At 57.1% G+C, this 16,718-nt stretch overlaps 1 protein-coding gene across 1 annotated transcript in view; it reads left to right on the forward strand.

Moving 5' to 3' along the window:
* LOC133358663 (protein HID1-like) overlaps positions 1-13,713 on the forward strand; it is a 28,496-nt gene extending 14,783 nt beyond the window's left edge. Inside the window, 9 exon segments of the mRNA XM_061577071.1 lie at positions 544-622; positions 1,793-1,957; positions 3,299-3,529; positions 4,130-4,341; positions 5,083-5,214; positions 6,027-6,118; positions 6,941-6,953; positions 6,955-7,100; positions 7,843-13,713. Coding sequence (XP_061433055.1) covers positions 544-622; positions 1,793-1,957; positions 3,299-3,529; positions 4,130-4,341; positions 5,083-5,214; positions 6,027-6,118; positions 6,941-6,953; positions 6,955-7,100; positions 7,843-7,906 — 1,134 coding nt within the window. The 3' untranslated portion in view covers positions 7,907-13,713.
* The last annotated feature ends 3,005 nt before the right edge of the window (positions 13,714-16,718 follow it).

The following is a 16,718-nucleotide window of genomic DNA, read 5'->3' on the forward strand; positions in this document are numbered from 1 at the left end:
TGTGCCAAATTGCTGTGTTTTAGCCACCCGGCGCTCCACACATTGTTGTGAGCGTCACTCCTCTGCCCTCCGTTGTTGCTGGGGGGCGACTGCCTTCAACTGCCCAGTAGCAGCGTCCTTCACGAGCTTCCGCCACTTACACACACACACACACTCACTTGCTCACTCGCTCACACGCTCGCTCACACACTCACACGCACACACACGCTCACACACACACGCTCGCTCACTGACTCACTCGCTCTCCCATTCGTACACACACACTCACTCGCTCGCTCACATTCTCACTCGCGCACACACACACACGCTCGCTCACTGACTCACTCGCTAACTCACTCACTCGCTCGCCCATTCATACACACACACTCGCTCGCTCGCTCACATTCTCACTCGCGCACACACACACACGCTCGCTCACTGACTCACTCGCTAACTCACTCACTCGCTCACTCGCTCGCCCATTCGTACACGCACTCGCTCACTCGCTTGCCCGCCCGCCTGCTCACTCCCTGTATCTCCACGCCATCCCCTCTGGGCCTTCAGGTGTTCCACAAGATCATCACGAGTGGACACCAGCGCTTGCAGCCGCTCTTCGACTGCCTACTGACGGTCATCGTCAACGGTCTGTGTCCAGACTCCTTCTCCCTGTCTCTCTCTCTCGCTGTCTCTCCCTCTCTCCCCCTGCATCTCTTTGTTTCTCCTTGTTTCTCCCTGTCTATTCCTGTCTCTCACTCCCTCTCTCTCCTCTCTTTTTTTTACGATCAGAGGAAACAAGAAGATGCTCGGTGTAGTCGACACTTTGCTTCGTTCATCATTTCGGTTTTTAGTTTTTTTTATGCTTTGCTTTATGTAAACTCCCTCTCTCTCTACCCCTCTCGCTCTCGCTCTCTGTCTCGCTCACTCTCTCGCTCACTCTCTCGCTCACCCTCTCGCTCACTCTCTCTCTCGCTCACTCTCTCGCTCACCCTCTCGCTCACTCTCTCGGTCACTCTCTCGCTCACTCTCTCGCTCACTCTCTCGCTCTCTCGCTCTCTCTCTCGCTCACCCTCTCGCTCACTCTCTTGCTCACTCTCTCGCTCTCTCTCTCGTTCTTCTCTCTCGTTCTTCTCTCTCTTTTTTTTTTTTTACTAAGACAAGTGCTGCATCTGCACGCCGCCCTTCTAGCAGGCCAACGGCCTCCGACGGGTAGCTTATATCTGCATGCAGAGCTCTCCATTTCTCTCCCAGTCTCTCCCAGTCTCTCCCTGTCCCTCTCTTTCTTGCTGTCTTTCGCTCTCTCTCTACGGCAGGGGTGGGGAACGTCCAGGCCCGCGGGCCATACAAGGCCCGCGGAATCATTTGATGTGGCCCTGCCAAGGCAACCGCAGGCGGGACTCGAAATTCAATAAATCTAGGAGCAAACCTGGAAAAGCAGTTGCGAGTAGCAACAACATCACCAAGACCAGCTAACATCGCACGCCTCACCAAAGAGAAGCATTTCCAGCCATCGCATTAAGGTCGAGTTAATTAAATGTTTGACCGAATATAACGGGCTAATTTTTAAGTTGATAATTTTGTACGGCCCGCGAATGATATCATAAATATCCAAATGGCCCTTGGCAGAGAAAAGGTTCCCCGCTCCTGCCCTACGGGGACGGGCCCTGCGCGGAACGGGGGGCCGGGAGAGCGCTTCTGCCGGCCGGAGAGCGGACGAGAGACGGCACTCGGTGATTCCTCGCTGCTCCGCTCACCCTCGCTGCTCCGCCGTTTGCTCCACCACCCTCCCCCCCCCCATCTCCGCCACCCCCTGCAGTGTCCCCGTATCTCAAGAGCCTGTCCATGGTGGCGGCGAACAAGCTCCTGCACCTGCTGGAGGCCTTCTCCACCACCTGGTTCCTCTACTCGGCGCCGCAGAACCACCACCTGGTCTTCTTCCTGCTCGAGGCCTTCAACAACATCATCCAGTACCAGTTCGATGGTGGGTCGCGGGGGTCACATGGTCGCGGGGTCACGCAACCGCTGGATTTGAGAGGTCTTGGGGTCGTGCTGTCACATGGTTACGGGGGCGTGGGGTCGTGGGGTCATACGGTCGCTGGTTTGCGAGGTCGTGGGGTCATGGGGTCACGGGGTCCCACGGTTGCAGGAGCGTGAGGTCGTGGGGTCACACGGTTTTGGGGACGTGTGGTCATTGGGTCGTGGGGTCATACGGTCGCTGGTTTGCGAGGTCGTGGGGTCATGAGGTCACGGGGTCGCGGGGTCCCACGGTTGCAGGAGCGTGAGGTCGTGGGGTCACACGGTTGTGGGGACGTGGGGTCATGAGGTCGTGGGGTTATACGGTCGCTGGTTTGCGAGGTCGTGGGGTCATGAGGTCACGAGGTCCCACGGTTGCAGGAGCGTGAGGTCGTGGGGTCACACGGCCGCATCCCGCTGCGGTGACGCTCGGACGACGGGAGGGCCCGACGGCCGGAAGCGTCTTCGAAGCTCGGAGAATCGTTGGGGCGGCCCTCGGCCAATCGTGGTGGCTCTAAAGCCCTCGGTGGAAATTCCAAAATTGCTACGGCAGCGTCCTCGGTTGTGGATGTTAGCGGTCAACGTTAAGGGGGCGGAGGTTGGCTTTGGAACCGTCCCGTGCGTGCGAGCTGACGGATCGTCGCTTCCTGAGCCCAGCGAGGAACGGCTCCGGCCTGGAGAGGCGTCCATCCGGCGGCGGAAAGATCACACGGCTGATGATGACGCGGCTTGGGAACGGTGTGTCCTGTGAAATCTTCAAATCCGACTTCTCTCCTCCCGAGCCTGTCCCAGTGATTTTCTCAATTCGACACACACGCATGGCCACAAAAGACAAAGGTACCCCGTATAGCCTGAACAGATTGTTGGGGCAAGTGCTTTTAGCGAGTAGCACCTATGAAGGACGGCACGGTACACGAGGGGGTGGGTGGCCAGCACCACGCCCGGCCGCCTTTGTCTTCCCAGTGCCGATGTTTACACGCCGCACCAGGTACTCATTTGAGGCTCAGTCGACCTAGGGGATGTCCAGGTCCGGTTCTGATAATCGTCACCGGTGTTGGCCGTTGGCGGTAATCGTACCCGGGTCGTCAGGTTCATAGCGAGGCGCGCTAACCGCTACACTGCCGCTCCCCACACACACATGGCCACGCACACACGGACACGCATGCACACGACCACACACGCGACCCGAGTTGAGATTCTCGGCCAGGGCAAACTTCGACTTTATCGACGACGATACATCAGTCACAGCTGACGGTAGATAAATCGATCGCGGCCGACGACAACTATACCAGCTCCCCCGCTCCGCCAGGCAACTGCAACCTGGTATACAGCATCATCCGCAAGCGCGCCGTGTTCCACGCGTTGGCAAACCTCCCCACGGACCAGGCCTCGGTGCACAAGGCCCTGCAGCGGCGCCGCAAGGCCTCGGACAGCAGCGGCTCCCGGCGCGGCTCCCAGGACGGCACCTCCATGGAGGGCTCGCGGCCCGCGGCCCCCGCCGAGCCCGGCACGCTCAAGGCCACGCTCGCCGCCACGCCCGGTGAGCGAACCGACTGAGTGACTGAGCCAGCCGACTGAGTCGCTGAGCGAGCGAGCGACTGAACGAGCAAGCGAGCAACTGAGTGACTGAGCAAGCAAGCGACTGAGTGACTGAGTGAGCGAGTGGCTGAGTGACTGATCAAGTGAGTGACAGAGTGACTGAGCGAGTGAGCGGCTGAGTGACTGAGCGAGCGAGCAGCTGAGTGACTGAGCAAGCAAGCGACTGAGTGAGCGAGTGGCTGAGTGACTGAACGATTAAGTGACTGAGCGAGCGACTGAGCAAGCGACTGAGTGACTGATCAAGTGAGCGACAGAGTGACTGAGCGAGTGACTGAGCGAGCGAGCGACTGAGTGACTGAACGAGCGAGCGAGTGGCTGAGTGACTGAGCAAGCAAGCGACTGAGTGAGCGAGTGGCTGAGTGACTAAACAACTGAGTGACTGAGCGAGCGACTGAGCAAGCGACTGAGTGCCTGATCAAGTGAGCGACAGAGTGACTGAACGACTGAGTGCCTGATAAAGTGAGCAACTGAACGACTGAGCAACTGAGCGACTGAGCGAGCGGGCACCTTTGTCTGCGCGTGCGTGGCGGTGGCGGCGCAGGCCTGGACAAGCTGACGGAGCGCGCCCACGTGGCGGACGACGGCTCGGCGCAGCGGCTGGACGGCGCCGGCGAGGCAGCGGGGGGAGGGGAAGGTGGCGCCGCCGCCGCGACCCCCACCGTGAACACCACGACCTCCAGCACGGGCAGCATCACGGCCAACGCCAGCGCCAGCACCAGCGCCAGCGCCAGCGACAACGAGTCCAGCGTCGGGGTTGGTGTGGGCGGCTGGGCGGCTGGGCGGCTGGGCGGGCGCGAATACGAATGCTGCGGGTGCTTGAGAGCGAGTGACGTGCTCGCACGAGTGCACGAGCGAGTGTGAGCGAATGTGAGTGTGAGCTAGAGAGTGAGCGAGCCAGAGAGTGAGCGAGAGAGTGAGCGAGTGTGAGCTAGAGAGTGAGCGAGAGTGAGCGAGTGTGAGCGAGTGTGAGCTAGAGAGTGAGCGAGAGTGAGCGAGAGTGAGCTAGAGAGTGAGCGAGTGTGAGCTAGAGAGTGAGCGAGTGTGAGTGTGAGCTAGAGAGTGAGCGAGCTAGAGAGTGAGCGAGAGAGTGAGCGAGTGTGAGCTAGAGAGTGAGCGAGTGTGAGCGAGTGTGAGCGAGCGTCTTGATAGGAGTGATGGTGTCAGTTTGCAGAGGGAGTGGTGCGATTGAGCTGTGAAGTTTTTTGTGGGGTTCGTTAGTGCGGAGTGGTCGTGCGTGGTGGTGGTTGGTGGTGCGTGGTGTTGGTGGTGCGGTGGTGGTGGTAGTGCGGTAGTGGTGGTGGTGGTAATGCGGTGTCGGTGGTGGTGGTGCGGTGGTGGTGCGTGGTGTTGGTGGTGCGGTGGTGGTGGTGGTAGTGCGGTGGTGCGGTGGTGGTGCGGTGGTGTTGGTGGTGCGGTGGTGGTGGTAGTGCGGTGGTGGTGCGCGGTGCGAGAGTGATTCCCCGTTGGGGCCGTGTCCCACCGTCCCCGCCGCAGCCGCCACAGCAGCAGCAGCAGCAGCCGCAGCAGCAGCAGGAGTCGGTGGTGATGACGACGCGGAGAGACATGAAACGCTCGAGCAGCGTCTCCAGCTCCAGCTCTGGGCAGTGGGTACCCACCACCGAGTGGGTGAGGACAACAACCACCTACAATCGCCACAACCACCATCACCACCACAACCACAACAACCAATACCACCACAACCAACACAACCACAATCACCATCACGACCACCACCACCACAATCGCTACCACAATCTCCACGACCACAACCACCACAACCACCACAACCAACATCACCACAACCAACACAACAACCACCACAATCACCACCACAACCACAACCACCACAACCAATACCACCACAACCAACACAACCACCACCACAATCACCATCACGACCACAACCGCGACCACCACAACAACTACCACCACAACCACCACAATCACTACCACAATCACCACAGCCACAAAAATAACATCACCACTGCCACAACCACCACCACCATCATCACCATGATGGCGATAATGATGATGTCAATGTAAGTATATAGGTCTTGATGTAAATCTACGTGTGTATATCTATATATATAAGTCTATGGGTCTCTGTGTGAGTCTATGAGTCTCTAGTGTAAGTCTATGTGTTAGTCTATGGGTCTCTGTGTAAGTCTATGGGCCCTGTGTGAGTCTGTGGGTCTCTGTGTAAGTCTATGGATCTCTATGTAAGTCTATGGGTCCAGTGTGAGTCTATGGGTCCTTTGTAAGTCTATGGCTTCTTTGTAAGTCGATGGGCCCTGTGGAAGTCTATTGCTTCTGTGCACCGGTCAAAATGTTTTAGCGGATTCATCAGACATCACTGATGAGGACGATGACGACGATGACGACGATGACGACGATGACGCTGACGACGATGGTGATGTTGATGTGGTGATGTCCGCCAGGTGATGTCCTGGAAAGCCAAGCTGCCGCTGCAGACCATCATGCGCCTGCTGCAGGTGCTGGTGCCACAGGTGGAGAAGATCTGCATTGACAAGTAATCTCACACACACACACCCAGACAAACGTGTACCCCGTGCAGCCTTCAACAGACTGTTGGGGCAAGTGCAGTTAGCGAGCAGCACCCTATGAAGGCCGGCACGGCTCACGAGGGGGGTGGGTGGGCAGCGCCACGTCCGGCCGCCTTTGTCTCCCCAGTGGCGATGTTTTACACATCTCACCACGTGCTGATTTGAGGCCGAGGTGACCGTGAGCGGGAATCAAACTCGGGTGTCGCCGGGTTAGTGGCGCATCGCGGCGTTAACTCTCGCACTCTCGCACGCACACACACGCACACACACGCACACACACGCACACACACGCACGCACGCACACACACGCACACACACGCACACACACACACGCACACACACACACTCTCACACGCGCACGCACACACACACGCACACACACGCACGCACACACACGCACACACGCACACACACGCACACACACGCACACACACACTCTCACACGCGCACGCACACACGCACACACACGCACACACACATGCACATACACCTGGGCCCTGACAGAGCCACGGTGGAGCTGGTGTTGGTGGCGGAGGAGATTGTCATGGTGCTGATGGTGGCGGTGGCGTTGGGGTAGTTGTGGTAGAGGGTGGTGGTAATGATGGTCACGATGCTGTTGGTATTGGTTAAAGTGAGGTTCACGGTTGTGTCGTTGACGGTGTGTGTACGTGTGTACGTGTGTGCGTGCTTGTTTGTGTGCGCATGTGTACGTGTGTGTGCTTGTGTATCTCCATGCCAACGCGTGTGTGTACGCATGTGTGTGCTTGTGTGTGCGTGTGTGCGTGTAGGGGTCTGACGGACTGAGACGGAGATCCTCAAGTTCCTGCAGCACGGCACGCTGGTGGGCCTGCTGCCCGTGCCACACCCCATCCTCATCCGCAAGTACCAGGCCAACGCCGGCACGGCCGCCTGGTTCCGCACCTACATGTGGGGCGTCATCTACCTACGGTAGCGCTCGCACCGCTCGCACCGCTCGCACCACTCGCACCGCACAAATCACCACACCTACGATGAGCACGGTTGCCTGCGTACTGTGCGAAAAGAAGTACAACGTACATACACGTGCACACGCGCGCACACGCACAACACTCACTAAACACGCAAGCATTACACACAGCACGCACGTACCTGTGTGCGTGTGTGTGGCTTTATCTGCCAGTCATCTCGGTCAGTCGACCCATGGCACCTTGGTCTGTCCCGTGACCTCCTGACAACAAGAGCCTTTCCACCCTTCACGTGATGGCCGCAAAGTGAACCTAGCCTGGCACAAGCGCTGTGGTGATGTCACCTCCACTAAGTGACGAATGGTGGCTGCTGCTGCTGTTGTTGTGGATGTGTGCGCGCGCACGGCCGTGTGAGCGTGTCCGTGTGTGTGAGCGTGTGCGTGAGCGCGTGTGAGTGCATGTGTGTGCGTGCTTGCCTGTATGAGTGTGCGCGTGAGTGTGAGCGTGTGTGTGTGTGAGCACGTGTGTGTGTGAGCGTGTGCCTGAGTATGTGTGTGTGCGTGAGCGCGTGTGAGTGCATGTGTGTGTGCGCGTGTGTGTGTGTGAGCATGTGCCTGAGTATGTGTGTGTGCATGAGCGCGTGTGAGTGCATGTGTGTGTGCGCGTGTGTGTGTGAGTATGAGCGTGTGTGTGAGTATGAGCGCGTGCGTGCGCGTGTCCTCACGGTGCCACCGTGCCACCCGCAGGAACGTGGACCCGCCCGTGTGGTACGACACGGACGTGAAGCTCTTTGAGATCCAGCGCGTGTGAGCTCCTCGCTCCCACGCCGAATCCACCGCCGCCACCACCGCCAGCACCACTCCGTCCGGCCGTGCGCCCACGTGCGCGTCCGTCCATCCGTCCTCCGATTCGCCGCCTCTGCCGTCGCTCGCCGCGATCGCCCGTTTGCAGCGCGCGGGGTGCCGAGCCACACGCCGGGCCCACACGGCCACCCACACCGCGGCTACGGTGGTCGCGGCGGTGGTGGCGCGCGGGGGGTTGGGAGGGCAAGCGGTGTTGGTTGTGGTGCGTTCATCCGGCTGGCGTTGTGCGATGGCGTGGAGTGCGTTTCACCGCGTGCGAGCGAGAGTGTGAGTGAGCCACTATGAGTGAGTGCGAGCGTGTGTGCGAGCGTGTGAGCGAGCGTGTGTGCGAGCCACTATGAGTGAGTACGAGCGTGTGAGCGAGCGTGTGAGCGAGCCACTATGAGTGAGTGCGAACGTGTGTGCGAGCGTGTGTGCGAGCGTGTGACCGAATCGCTGCGTTGGCGTGCGAGCGTATGAGCTGGCGTGTGTGCGAGCGTGTGAGCTGGCGTGTGTGTGAGCGTGTGAGCGAGTCGCTGCGTTGGCGTGCGAGCGAGCGTATGAGCTGGCGTGTGGGCGAGCGTGTGAGCGAGTCGCTGCGTTGGCGTGCGAGCGAGTGAGCGCGATCGAGTGGCAGCGCGTGACGTACCCGCCGACACCAGGGGGCCACTGTTGACCAGGGTGGTGGAGGGGGGGCGTGAGTGCGGCCTCCTCCTCCACGCACGGCTCGTGTCGGCCACGCTCGCCGCTCGCTGACCGCGGGGTCACGTGACAGTCGTGGGGGGGGGTGGTGGGTGTTGGGTCTGGGTTGTGGTGGGATCCGTGTTATGGTGGGGGGGGGGGGGGGTCGTCTCGTGTGCTCACAGGGAACTTTGTGGCGCCGTTAGACGGCACTCAGGGCGGCTGTCGTGGGGGAGGGGGGGGTAACCGTGTGTGACGCGTGTCCGAGGGCCCTGTCTCAGGGTGGGACGTTTATTTAGTTTCGTCCGTTGTCTTTGTGCGGATTCATTTCTTTAAGCTCGTACACGCGCACTCACACACGGGTCCACGTGTAGCCCACACACACACACGGCTCCACGTGTAGCCCACACACACACGGGTCGACATGTAGCCCACACGCGCACTCACACACGGGTCCACGTGTAGGCCAAAGACAAAGATTCCCCGTATATAGTCTTTAACACACTGTGGGGGCAAGTGCTGTTTGCGAGCACCTATGAAGGCCGGAACGGTACACGAGGGGGTGGGTGGCCAGCACCACACCCGGCCACCTTTGTCTCCCCAGTAGCGATGTTTTTACACACCGCACCATAGTCTGAATGCTTGCGTTTATGTTTTTTGTTATCACGCCATTATACTGTGTGTAGGCTTACACCGACATGCATTTGTAGCACTTTAGATTCTACATATTCACTCCACTACAGTCACATCGCCGCTTATTCAGTTCCGTATTCACACCACCGTGGAGTCTACATCTCTCTCGAAAGTGGAAACCGGCTGTGACGCCATTCACAGCGGTAGGATCCACGTCAGAGGTCGCAACCGGGTACCCGATACCCGTACCCTACCCGATACCCGGCTACCCGTACTCGGCCGGGTACGGGTAGCCGTTTGCGACCCTGGTGTGGCCGGGTACGTGTACGGGTAGGCCGTGAGTCACTGGTGAGTCACCGTTTGTCACTCATTTCGGGTAGGGTACGGGTATGGAACGGGTACCCGTACCCGGCCGGGTACAGGGTACCCATTTGCGACCCTGGTGCGGCCGGGTACGGGTAAGGAATCGAATCCCGTTTGCGACCTCTGATCCACGTGGAGAGCCTGGCACGCCGTGGGGTGCAGAAGCTGTTGCTCGCTGCGGAAAGGCAAACCGAAAACGAGAATCGGCTTTGTGGCTGGAATCGTTCTGGATCTCCGAGGGGCCGTGGGACTGCCGCAGAGAGTGTGGTCCCTGGCTCCCACTTCCAGGGCCCAGGAAGGCAGGCACGGGTGTGTACGGGTGTGTACGGGTGTTCGCGGGAGCGCGCCTTCTTTGCGCTCTCGGCGTACGCGGGGCGAGCAGAGCGGAGTGACGGGCGAGCGTGCGGGGAGCGGTCCTCCCAACGGTTGACACTAAAAATATCGTCGCCCCTTGCTTGCTCTGACCTCACCGCGTGACCTTTACCACGGGCCGTGACCTTCCCCCTCCACTCCAGTATTGTGAAATCTCAACACTCCACATATCTATGTACAGTATATAGAACTTATTTCGCACCGTACGTAGTCAACCGTGCTCATTGGAGGTGCGGGGGTGGGTGGGAGGGAGGAACGACAACAAACTAAGTTCTAAAGAAATGAGTTTGTCAATTGAGATGATGATTTAAAAGTGTCCGCAGCTCCAGCGGCTTCCTAATATCGGAAGGGAAGAGCGTTCCAGACGGCCGCGGAAGCGCATTTGAAAGCACCGCCGCCTTTGGTTCGACGGTTCTGTGCTCCTTGAGATGGGCAAGGTGTTGCTGTGGTTAATTTGTGGTTAAGCATTTGGGGGGCCCCCTTACAGCCGCGACTGAGCTGTGGGGGGGGTGCTGGAGGACGACGCGACTGTCCAACCGATGGAGCAGCCTCGCCGCTGCGTTCCGCCGGGAGATTCCGTCAACTCCCAAAAATCACGTGGAACCAAAAATTTCTTCCGCCCCACTCTCTTGCATTTTACAGCATGGGGGGCGGGGGGGCGGGGGGGCGGGGGGGGGTTAAACAAATTCCGTAAACGACGGGACGGGGTTTGATTCTGTGAGATCACTACTGTAACTCGGGTTTCGACCTGTGAGATCACTACTGTAACTCGGGTTTCGCCCACCCAGCTCCTGTGTGTGCGCGTGGGTGCATTTAGTTTTTAGTGTCACAACACTGGATTGTGCGACGCTGTTAACACGCGGAAGCCGTCGGGTGAGCGGGTATCCTGTATTTTTTTGTTCTTGTTGCTGTTGTATCGTTTCAGTTGAGCCAAATCGTCTCCACTCCACAGCCGAGCGATCGGTCGCCTGCAACTTCCCCCCCCCGCCTCTCTCCACCCCACGGTTGCCTGCAACTGCTTTGTCCACGTCTGGGCGAGTTGTAGCGCAATCACGTGGGGACGTGGGTGCATATCGTGCCCTCACCAGAGGTCGCAACCGGGTACCCGATACCCGTACCCTACCCGATACCCGGCTACCCGTACCCGGTCGGGTACCCGTTTGCGACCCTGGTGCGGCCGGGTACGGGTACGGGTAGGCCGTGAGTCACCGGTGAGTAACCGTTTGTCACTCATTTCGGGTAGGGAATGGGTACCCGTACCCAGCCGGTACGGGTACCCAATTGCGACCCTGGTGCGGCCGGGTACGGGTAAGGAATCAAAACCCGTTTGCGACCTCTGGCCCTCACCCCCCACCCCCAGCCACTTGCCCCCACAGGCTGTTGGAGGCAAGTACTGTTTGCGAGTAGCAGCACCGATGAAGGGCCCGGTACTGCGGCACTGTGGCGCTGTGCCGGGTGGCCAGCACCACGCCCGGCCGCCTTTGTCTCTCGGGGTGGTGATGTTTACACACACCACGCCAGGTACTCATTTGAGGCTGAGTCGACCTAGGGGGAGGGTGGAGGCCCAGGACCGGTGCACCACCGCTCCCCACCTGGGTATCTCCCGGTGGGGGGGACGTCCGCACGAATTCGCTGATTTTTTGTTACAAGGAAATGATTCCATGGGTATTTCGCGAGGCATCAATCGCCTCTCCTGGCAGATAATTGAATGCCCGCTCGGTCGGCCAGGCGCTGTCCAGCCACCTCGTGGTGCACGGGGAGGCAGCTGGCACTGGGGGGGCCCCCATCACCACCCACACCGAGATGCCCAGCGTCCAGGCGAGGGCGCGGTGACAAAAACAAGGGAATTGTAAAGAATGATTATTGTTAAGAATTATTTTTATCATTGGTCAGAATGATTCTTATTAAGAATGATTCTTATTGCTAAGAATGATTATTCATCTTATTGATAAGAATGATGATTCTTCTTGATAAGAAGAATGATGATTCTTATTGTTAAGAATGATTTTTCATCTTATTGATAAGAATGATGATTCTTCTTGATAAGAATAATTAATCTTATTGTTAATAATGATTATTCTTAAAAATTCTTCTTGTTAAGAATGATTCTTATTGATAAGAATTCTTCTTGTTGTTAAGAATGATGATTCTTATTGTTAAGAATTCTTCTTGTTGTTAAGAATTCTTATTATTGATAAGAAAGATTCTTATTGTTAATAATTATTCTTATTGATAATGATTCTTCTTATTGTGATGCTGCAGGCGACCGTCAAGAGTTGCGTGATTGATCGCTCGGGTGTGTGGCCCTCACTGCGGATGCGTCGGTGCACTGGGCTCTGAACTGCTGGTTATTAGTATTGGTATTAACTTTATTATTAGTAGTAGTACTGTTATTTTTCGATTTAAAGCTTTCGTGACTACAGGGATTCATCTTCTTGGTTCTTTCGGTAAAGTCACGTAGAATGGAAATAATAAAATAATAAAAATAAAACGTAATAAAATAATATATTATTTTATTATTAGATAATAAAATATTAAAAATAAACCATATAAAAATATTACATTCTTTGATTTCATTATTATTTTATTATTAAATAATAAACTAATAAAACATATTTTTTTATTTTATAATGTTTTATTTTTTTATTTTTTTTATTTACATTCTACGTGACTTTACCAAAATAACCAAGAAGAGTACTGTTATTGTTAGTAGTATTGTGTTATTAGTAGTATTGTGTTGTTATTGTTATTATTAGAGGTGTCATGATTAGTCGTAGTGCTGTGTTATTGTTGGCGTGCGGGTTGACTCTGGTGGTTGGGAGATTCCTCTGTTCGCGATTCCACGACGTGCCGAGGGCAACGCGGAGAGACCCGAGTCGTCGTTTATTTCGTGTTGCACTGCGCTCCGTGGTGGAGGTGGCTCACGGAGTGGCATCTTGGGGGCGGGTGGCCACGTAGACCCCCTCCCCCCCCCCCCCCAGCAGCATCCGTGCCGTGTCATCTCGCCGATGATTTTAACCCCCACGCCACCACCACCACCACGCCACCACCACCACACCACCACCACGCCACCACCACCACGCCACCACGCCGCCACCACCACGCCACCACCGCCACCACCACGCAACCACCACCACGCCACCACCACCACCACGCCACCACCACGCAACCACCACCACCACGACACCGCCACCACGCCACCACCACCACGCCGCCACCACCACCACGCCGCCACCACCACGCCACCACCACCACGCCACCACCACCACGCCGCCACCACCACGCCGCCACCACCACCACGCCACCACCACCACCACGCCACCACCACCACCACGCCACCACCACCACCACGCCACCACCACTACTTTGACCTCGCCGGGTCGACCTTCAATAGTCGGGCCGGCGTTTAGCCATGGGCGCGTTGGTCTTCAGCTTCGTGTGAGTGTGAGAGAGGAGGGGGGGGAGAGGGAGAGAGATAAAAAATATGTGCAAAGGAAGACGCGCTACGAGTGAGTGAGCGAGCGTGAATTGTTGTTCCAACTGCAGAGACGATGTTTTCCCAGGCACCAAAACTCGATTTGAGGCCGAGTCTGCCTAGGGGGAGGCCCCAGCACCGGTTCGGAGAATCGTCAACTGGTGTTGGGTGGCCGTGAGCGGAAATCGAACTCGGGTGGCCGGGGCTCAGCGTGCTAACCGCTGTGCCACCGCTCCCCACACACACACAGATCCCCCGTGTAGCCTTAACGGGCTGTTAGGGCAAGTGCTGTTAGCGAGTAGCACCTACAAAGGCCGGAACGGCACAGAAGGGGGTGGGTGGCCAGCACCACGCCCGGCCGCCTTTGTCTCCCCAGTGGCGATGTTTACAAATCGCACCAGGTACTCATTTAAGGCTGAGTCGACCTAGGGGAGGCCCAGGACAGGTTCAGATAATCGTCAACTGGTGTTGGCCGTGAGCGGGAATCAGATTCGGGACACCGGGTTCGTAGCGCAGCGCGCTGACCGCGACACTACCGCTCCCCATCTCACACACACACGTACACACACACCCACACACATCAACACTCGTGCACACACACGTGCACACACCAACACACGTGCACACACACGTGCACACACCAACACTCGTGCACACACACGTGCACACACACACGTACACACACACCCACACACATCAACACTCGTGCACACACACCAACACACACACACGTGCACACACACACGTACACACACACCCACACACATCAACACTCGTGCACACACACCAACACACACACGTGCACACACACCAACACAAACAAACACGTGCACACACACCAACACACACACACGTGCACACACATGCGCGCACACCCACACACATCAACACTCGTGCACACACACGTGCACACACCAACACACGTGCACACACACGTGCACACACCAACACTCGTGCACACACACGTGCACACACACACGTACACACACACCCACACACATCAACACTCGTGCACACACACCAACACACACACGTGCACACACACACGTACACACACACCCACACACATCAACACTCGTGCACACACACCAACACACACACGTGCACACACACCAACACAAACAAACACGTGCACACACCAACACACACACACACGTGCACACACATGCGCGCACACCCACACACATCAACACTCGTGCACACACACACACACGTGCACACACACCAACACTCACACGTGCACACACACCAACACTCACACGTGCACACACACCAACACACGTGCACACACACCAACACACCAACACTCACACGTGCGCACACACACCACCACACACACGTGCACACACCAACACACACACACACGTGTGCACACAAACCAACACACCAACACTCACACACCACCACACACACGTGCACACACCAACACACGTGCCCCGGACAGTCCCGAGTCTCCGTGGCCCCAGGCTACCTGCCAATCCCCACGCGTTACGCGCTTCGGCTGCGAGTCGGCCGTGGATTCCTTGAATCTATCCGTGCGGGGCCTGCAAGCGTCGCATGTGCCCCCCTCTTGGTCGCTTCTCCTGCCCCCCCCCCCCAGGAAGCCCATGTTCGAGATTAACAACGACTTGGTGCTGCTGCTGCTGCTGCGATGACTGCCGCTCCAGGCACATTAACAACCCGGCACCTCACGCGTTCCCCTGAGGTGACCTCTGGTCCACGTGGCAGAGGACAGCCACCCGCACCCGATATGCACACGGCATAGTCGTGTTTCGTCCACGATGGGTGGCGCTGAATGTATTACGATGTGGGGTAGGGGGGGGGGTATATTTGTGTGTGTGTGTGTGCAGTCACCGGTGGCGGGCTGAGACCATCAAATTTAGAGACCCACAGACTTAGAGACCCAGACTCACAGAGACCCACAGACATTAGAGACCCGCAGATCCACAGACTTAAATATTCATAGACTCACAGAGAACCACACTTAGACACTCACATCGAGACCCATATACTGGCATAGAAACCCATACTTCATACCCATAGACTCACGTAGACACAGACTTAGAGAGAGACCCACAGACTCGCATAGAAACCCAGACTTGAGACCCAGACTCACGTAGACCCACAGACTTAAGATATCCCATAGACTTACACGTACTCAACGATTAAACGCCTCCAGAGCACAGCGAGTTGCAGGCCTCTCTCTACCCAATCAACCTACGACTCGCAAGGGAGACTTCCACCCCGATTGGAGAGAACCCCGCTGCTTTTAATCGCAGGCCGTCAAAGCCCCTGGGAGGGGTCCAACCCCCCCCCCCACCTCACTTCTCTACAAACAAAAGGCTCCTCTTAACCGGGGGGGGGGGGGGGGGCTGGCGCCAACCGGCACCAAGGTCACCGGGTGCCAAGGTCACCGGGTGCCAAGGTCACCGGGCATCAAGGTCAACGGACATCAAGGTCACCGGGCAAGGGGAGCTGACCGTGCCCCATTCTCCCCGTGCCCACTTCCCACACGCGTGCTGCTGCAGTGCTGGATGTGGGTCAGCATGTTTTATTTTGGTCGGGTCTGAAGTTGACGACAACCTGTGCGCGTGCGTGGGGTGGAGTGGGTTCGAGAGGATATTGATCGAGTCTCAAAGGCTGCCGATTTTGCGGTCGTTACTCTTCGTCCGGCCACAACCGAAGTCGACGGACGATTTGTTCAACGGCCGGTGTGGACCAGGGCTGCGTGCGCCACCGTTCCCGGCGGCCGCAGCATCAGCCGTGCAAAGAACAGCAATGTTGAAACTTAATAAAAAAAAACACAGAATTTATTTTACTATGTAAGGCCCACTGAGCTGTATAGCTCTTTTTTTGAGAAGCGACCTGCCACTAATGATAAGCCTGGCCCCACAAGCGAGCTATTATTTGTGTCCAAGCTTATCACGTGGAAAGTTATAGCATCCAAATAAGCTCGAAATGGATGTCGATTCTAAATGTGGAGGGAAAATACCGGAGGACCCGGAGAAAAATACACGAGACCACGGGGAGAGACAAACGCAAACTCCAAATATACAGGTGTCAAGGTCGGGATTGAACCCACGACCTCCTGCATACCAGGTGAGGTAGTTAACGTCTCGCCACCGTGACCTCTCGATACTACTATAGCCAGCGCTGTGGCACACGCCTGTGACCCAGCGCTGTAGAAGCAGCAGCAACAGTGGAAAGAACTGCAGCATCAGCAGACAACAACAGCAGCGTAAAGAACAAACCTGTC

Source organism: Lethenteron reissneri, chromosome 63, assembly GCF_015708825.2.
Source record: "Lethenteron reissneri isolate LAM-NWPU_2019-01 chromosome 63, ASM1570882v1, whole genome shotgun sequence".
In the NCBI taxonomy this organism is placed as follows: domain Eukaryota; kingdom Metazoa; phylum Chordata; class Hyperoartia; order Petromyzontiformes; family Petromyzontidae; genus Lethenteron; species Lethenteron reissneri.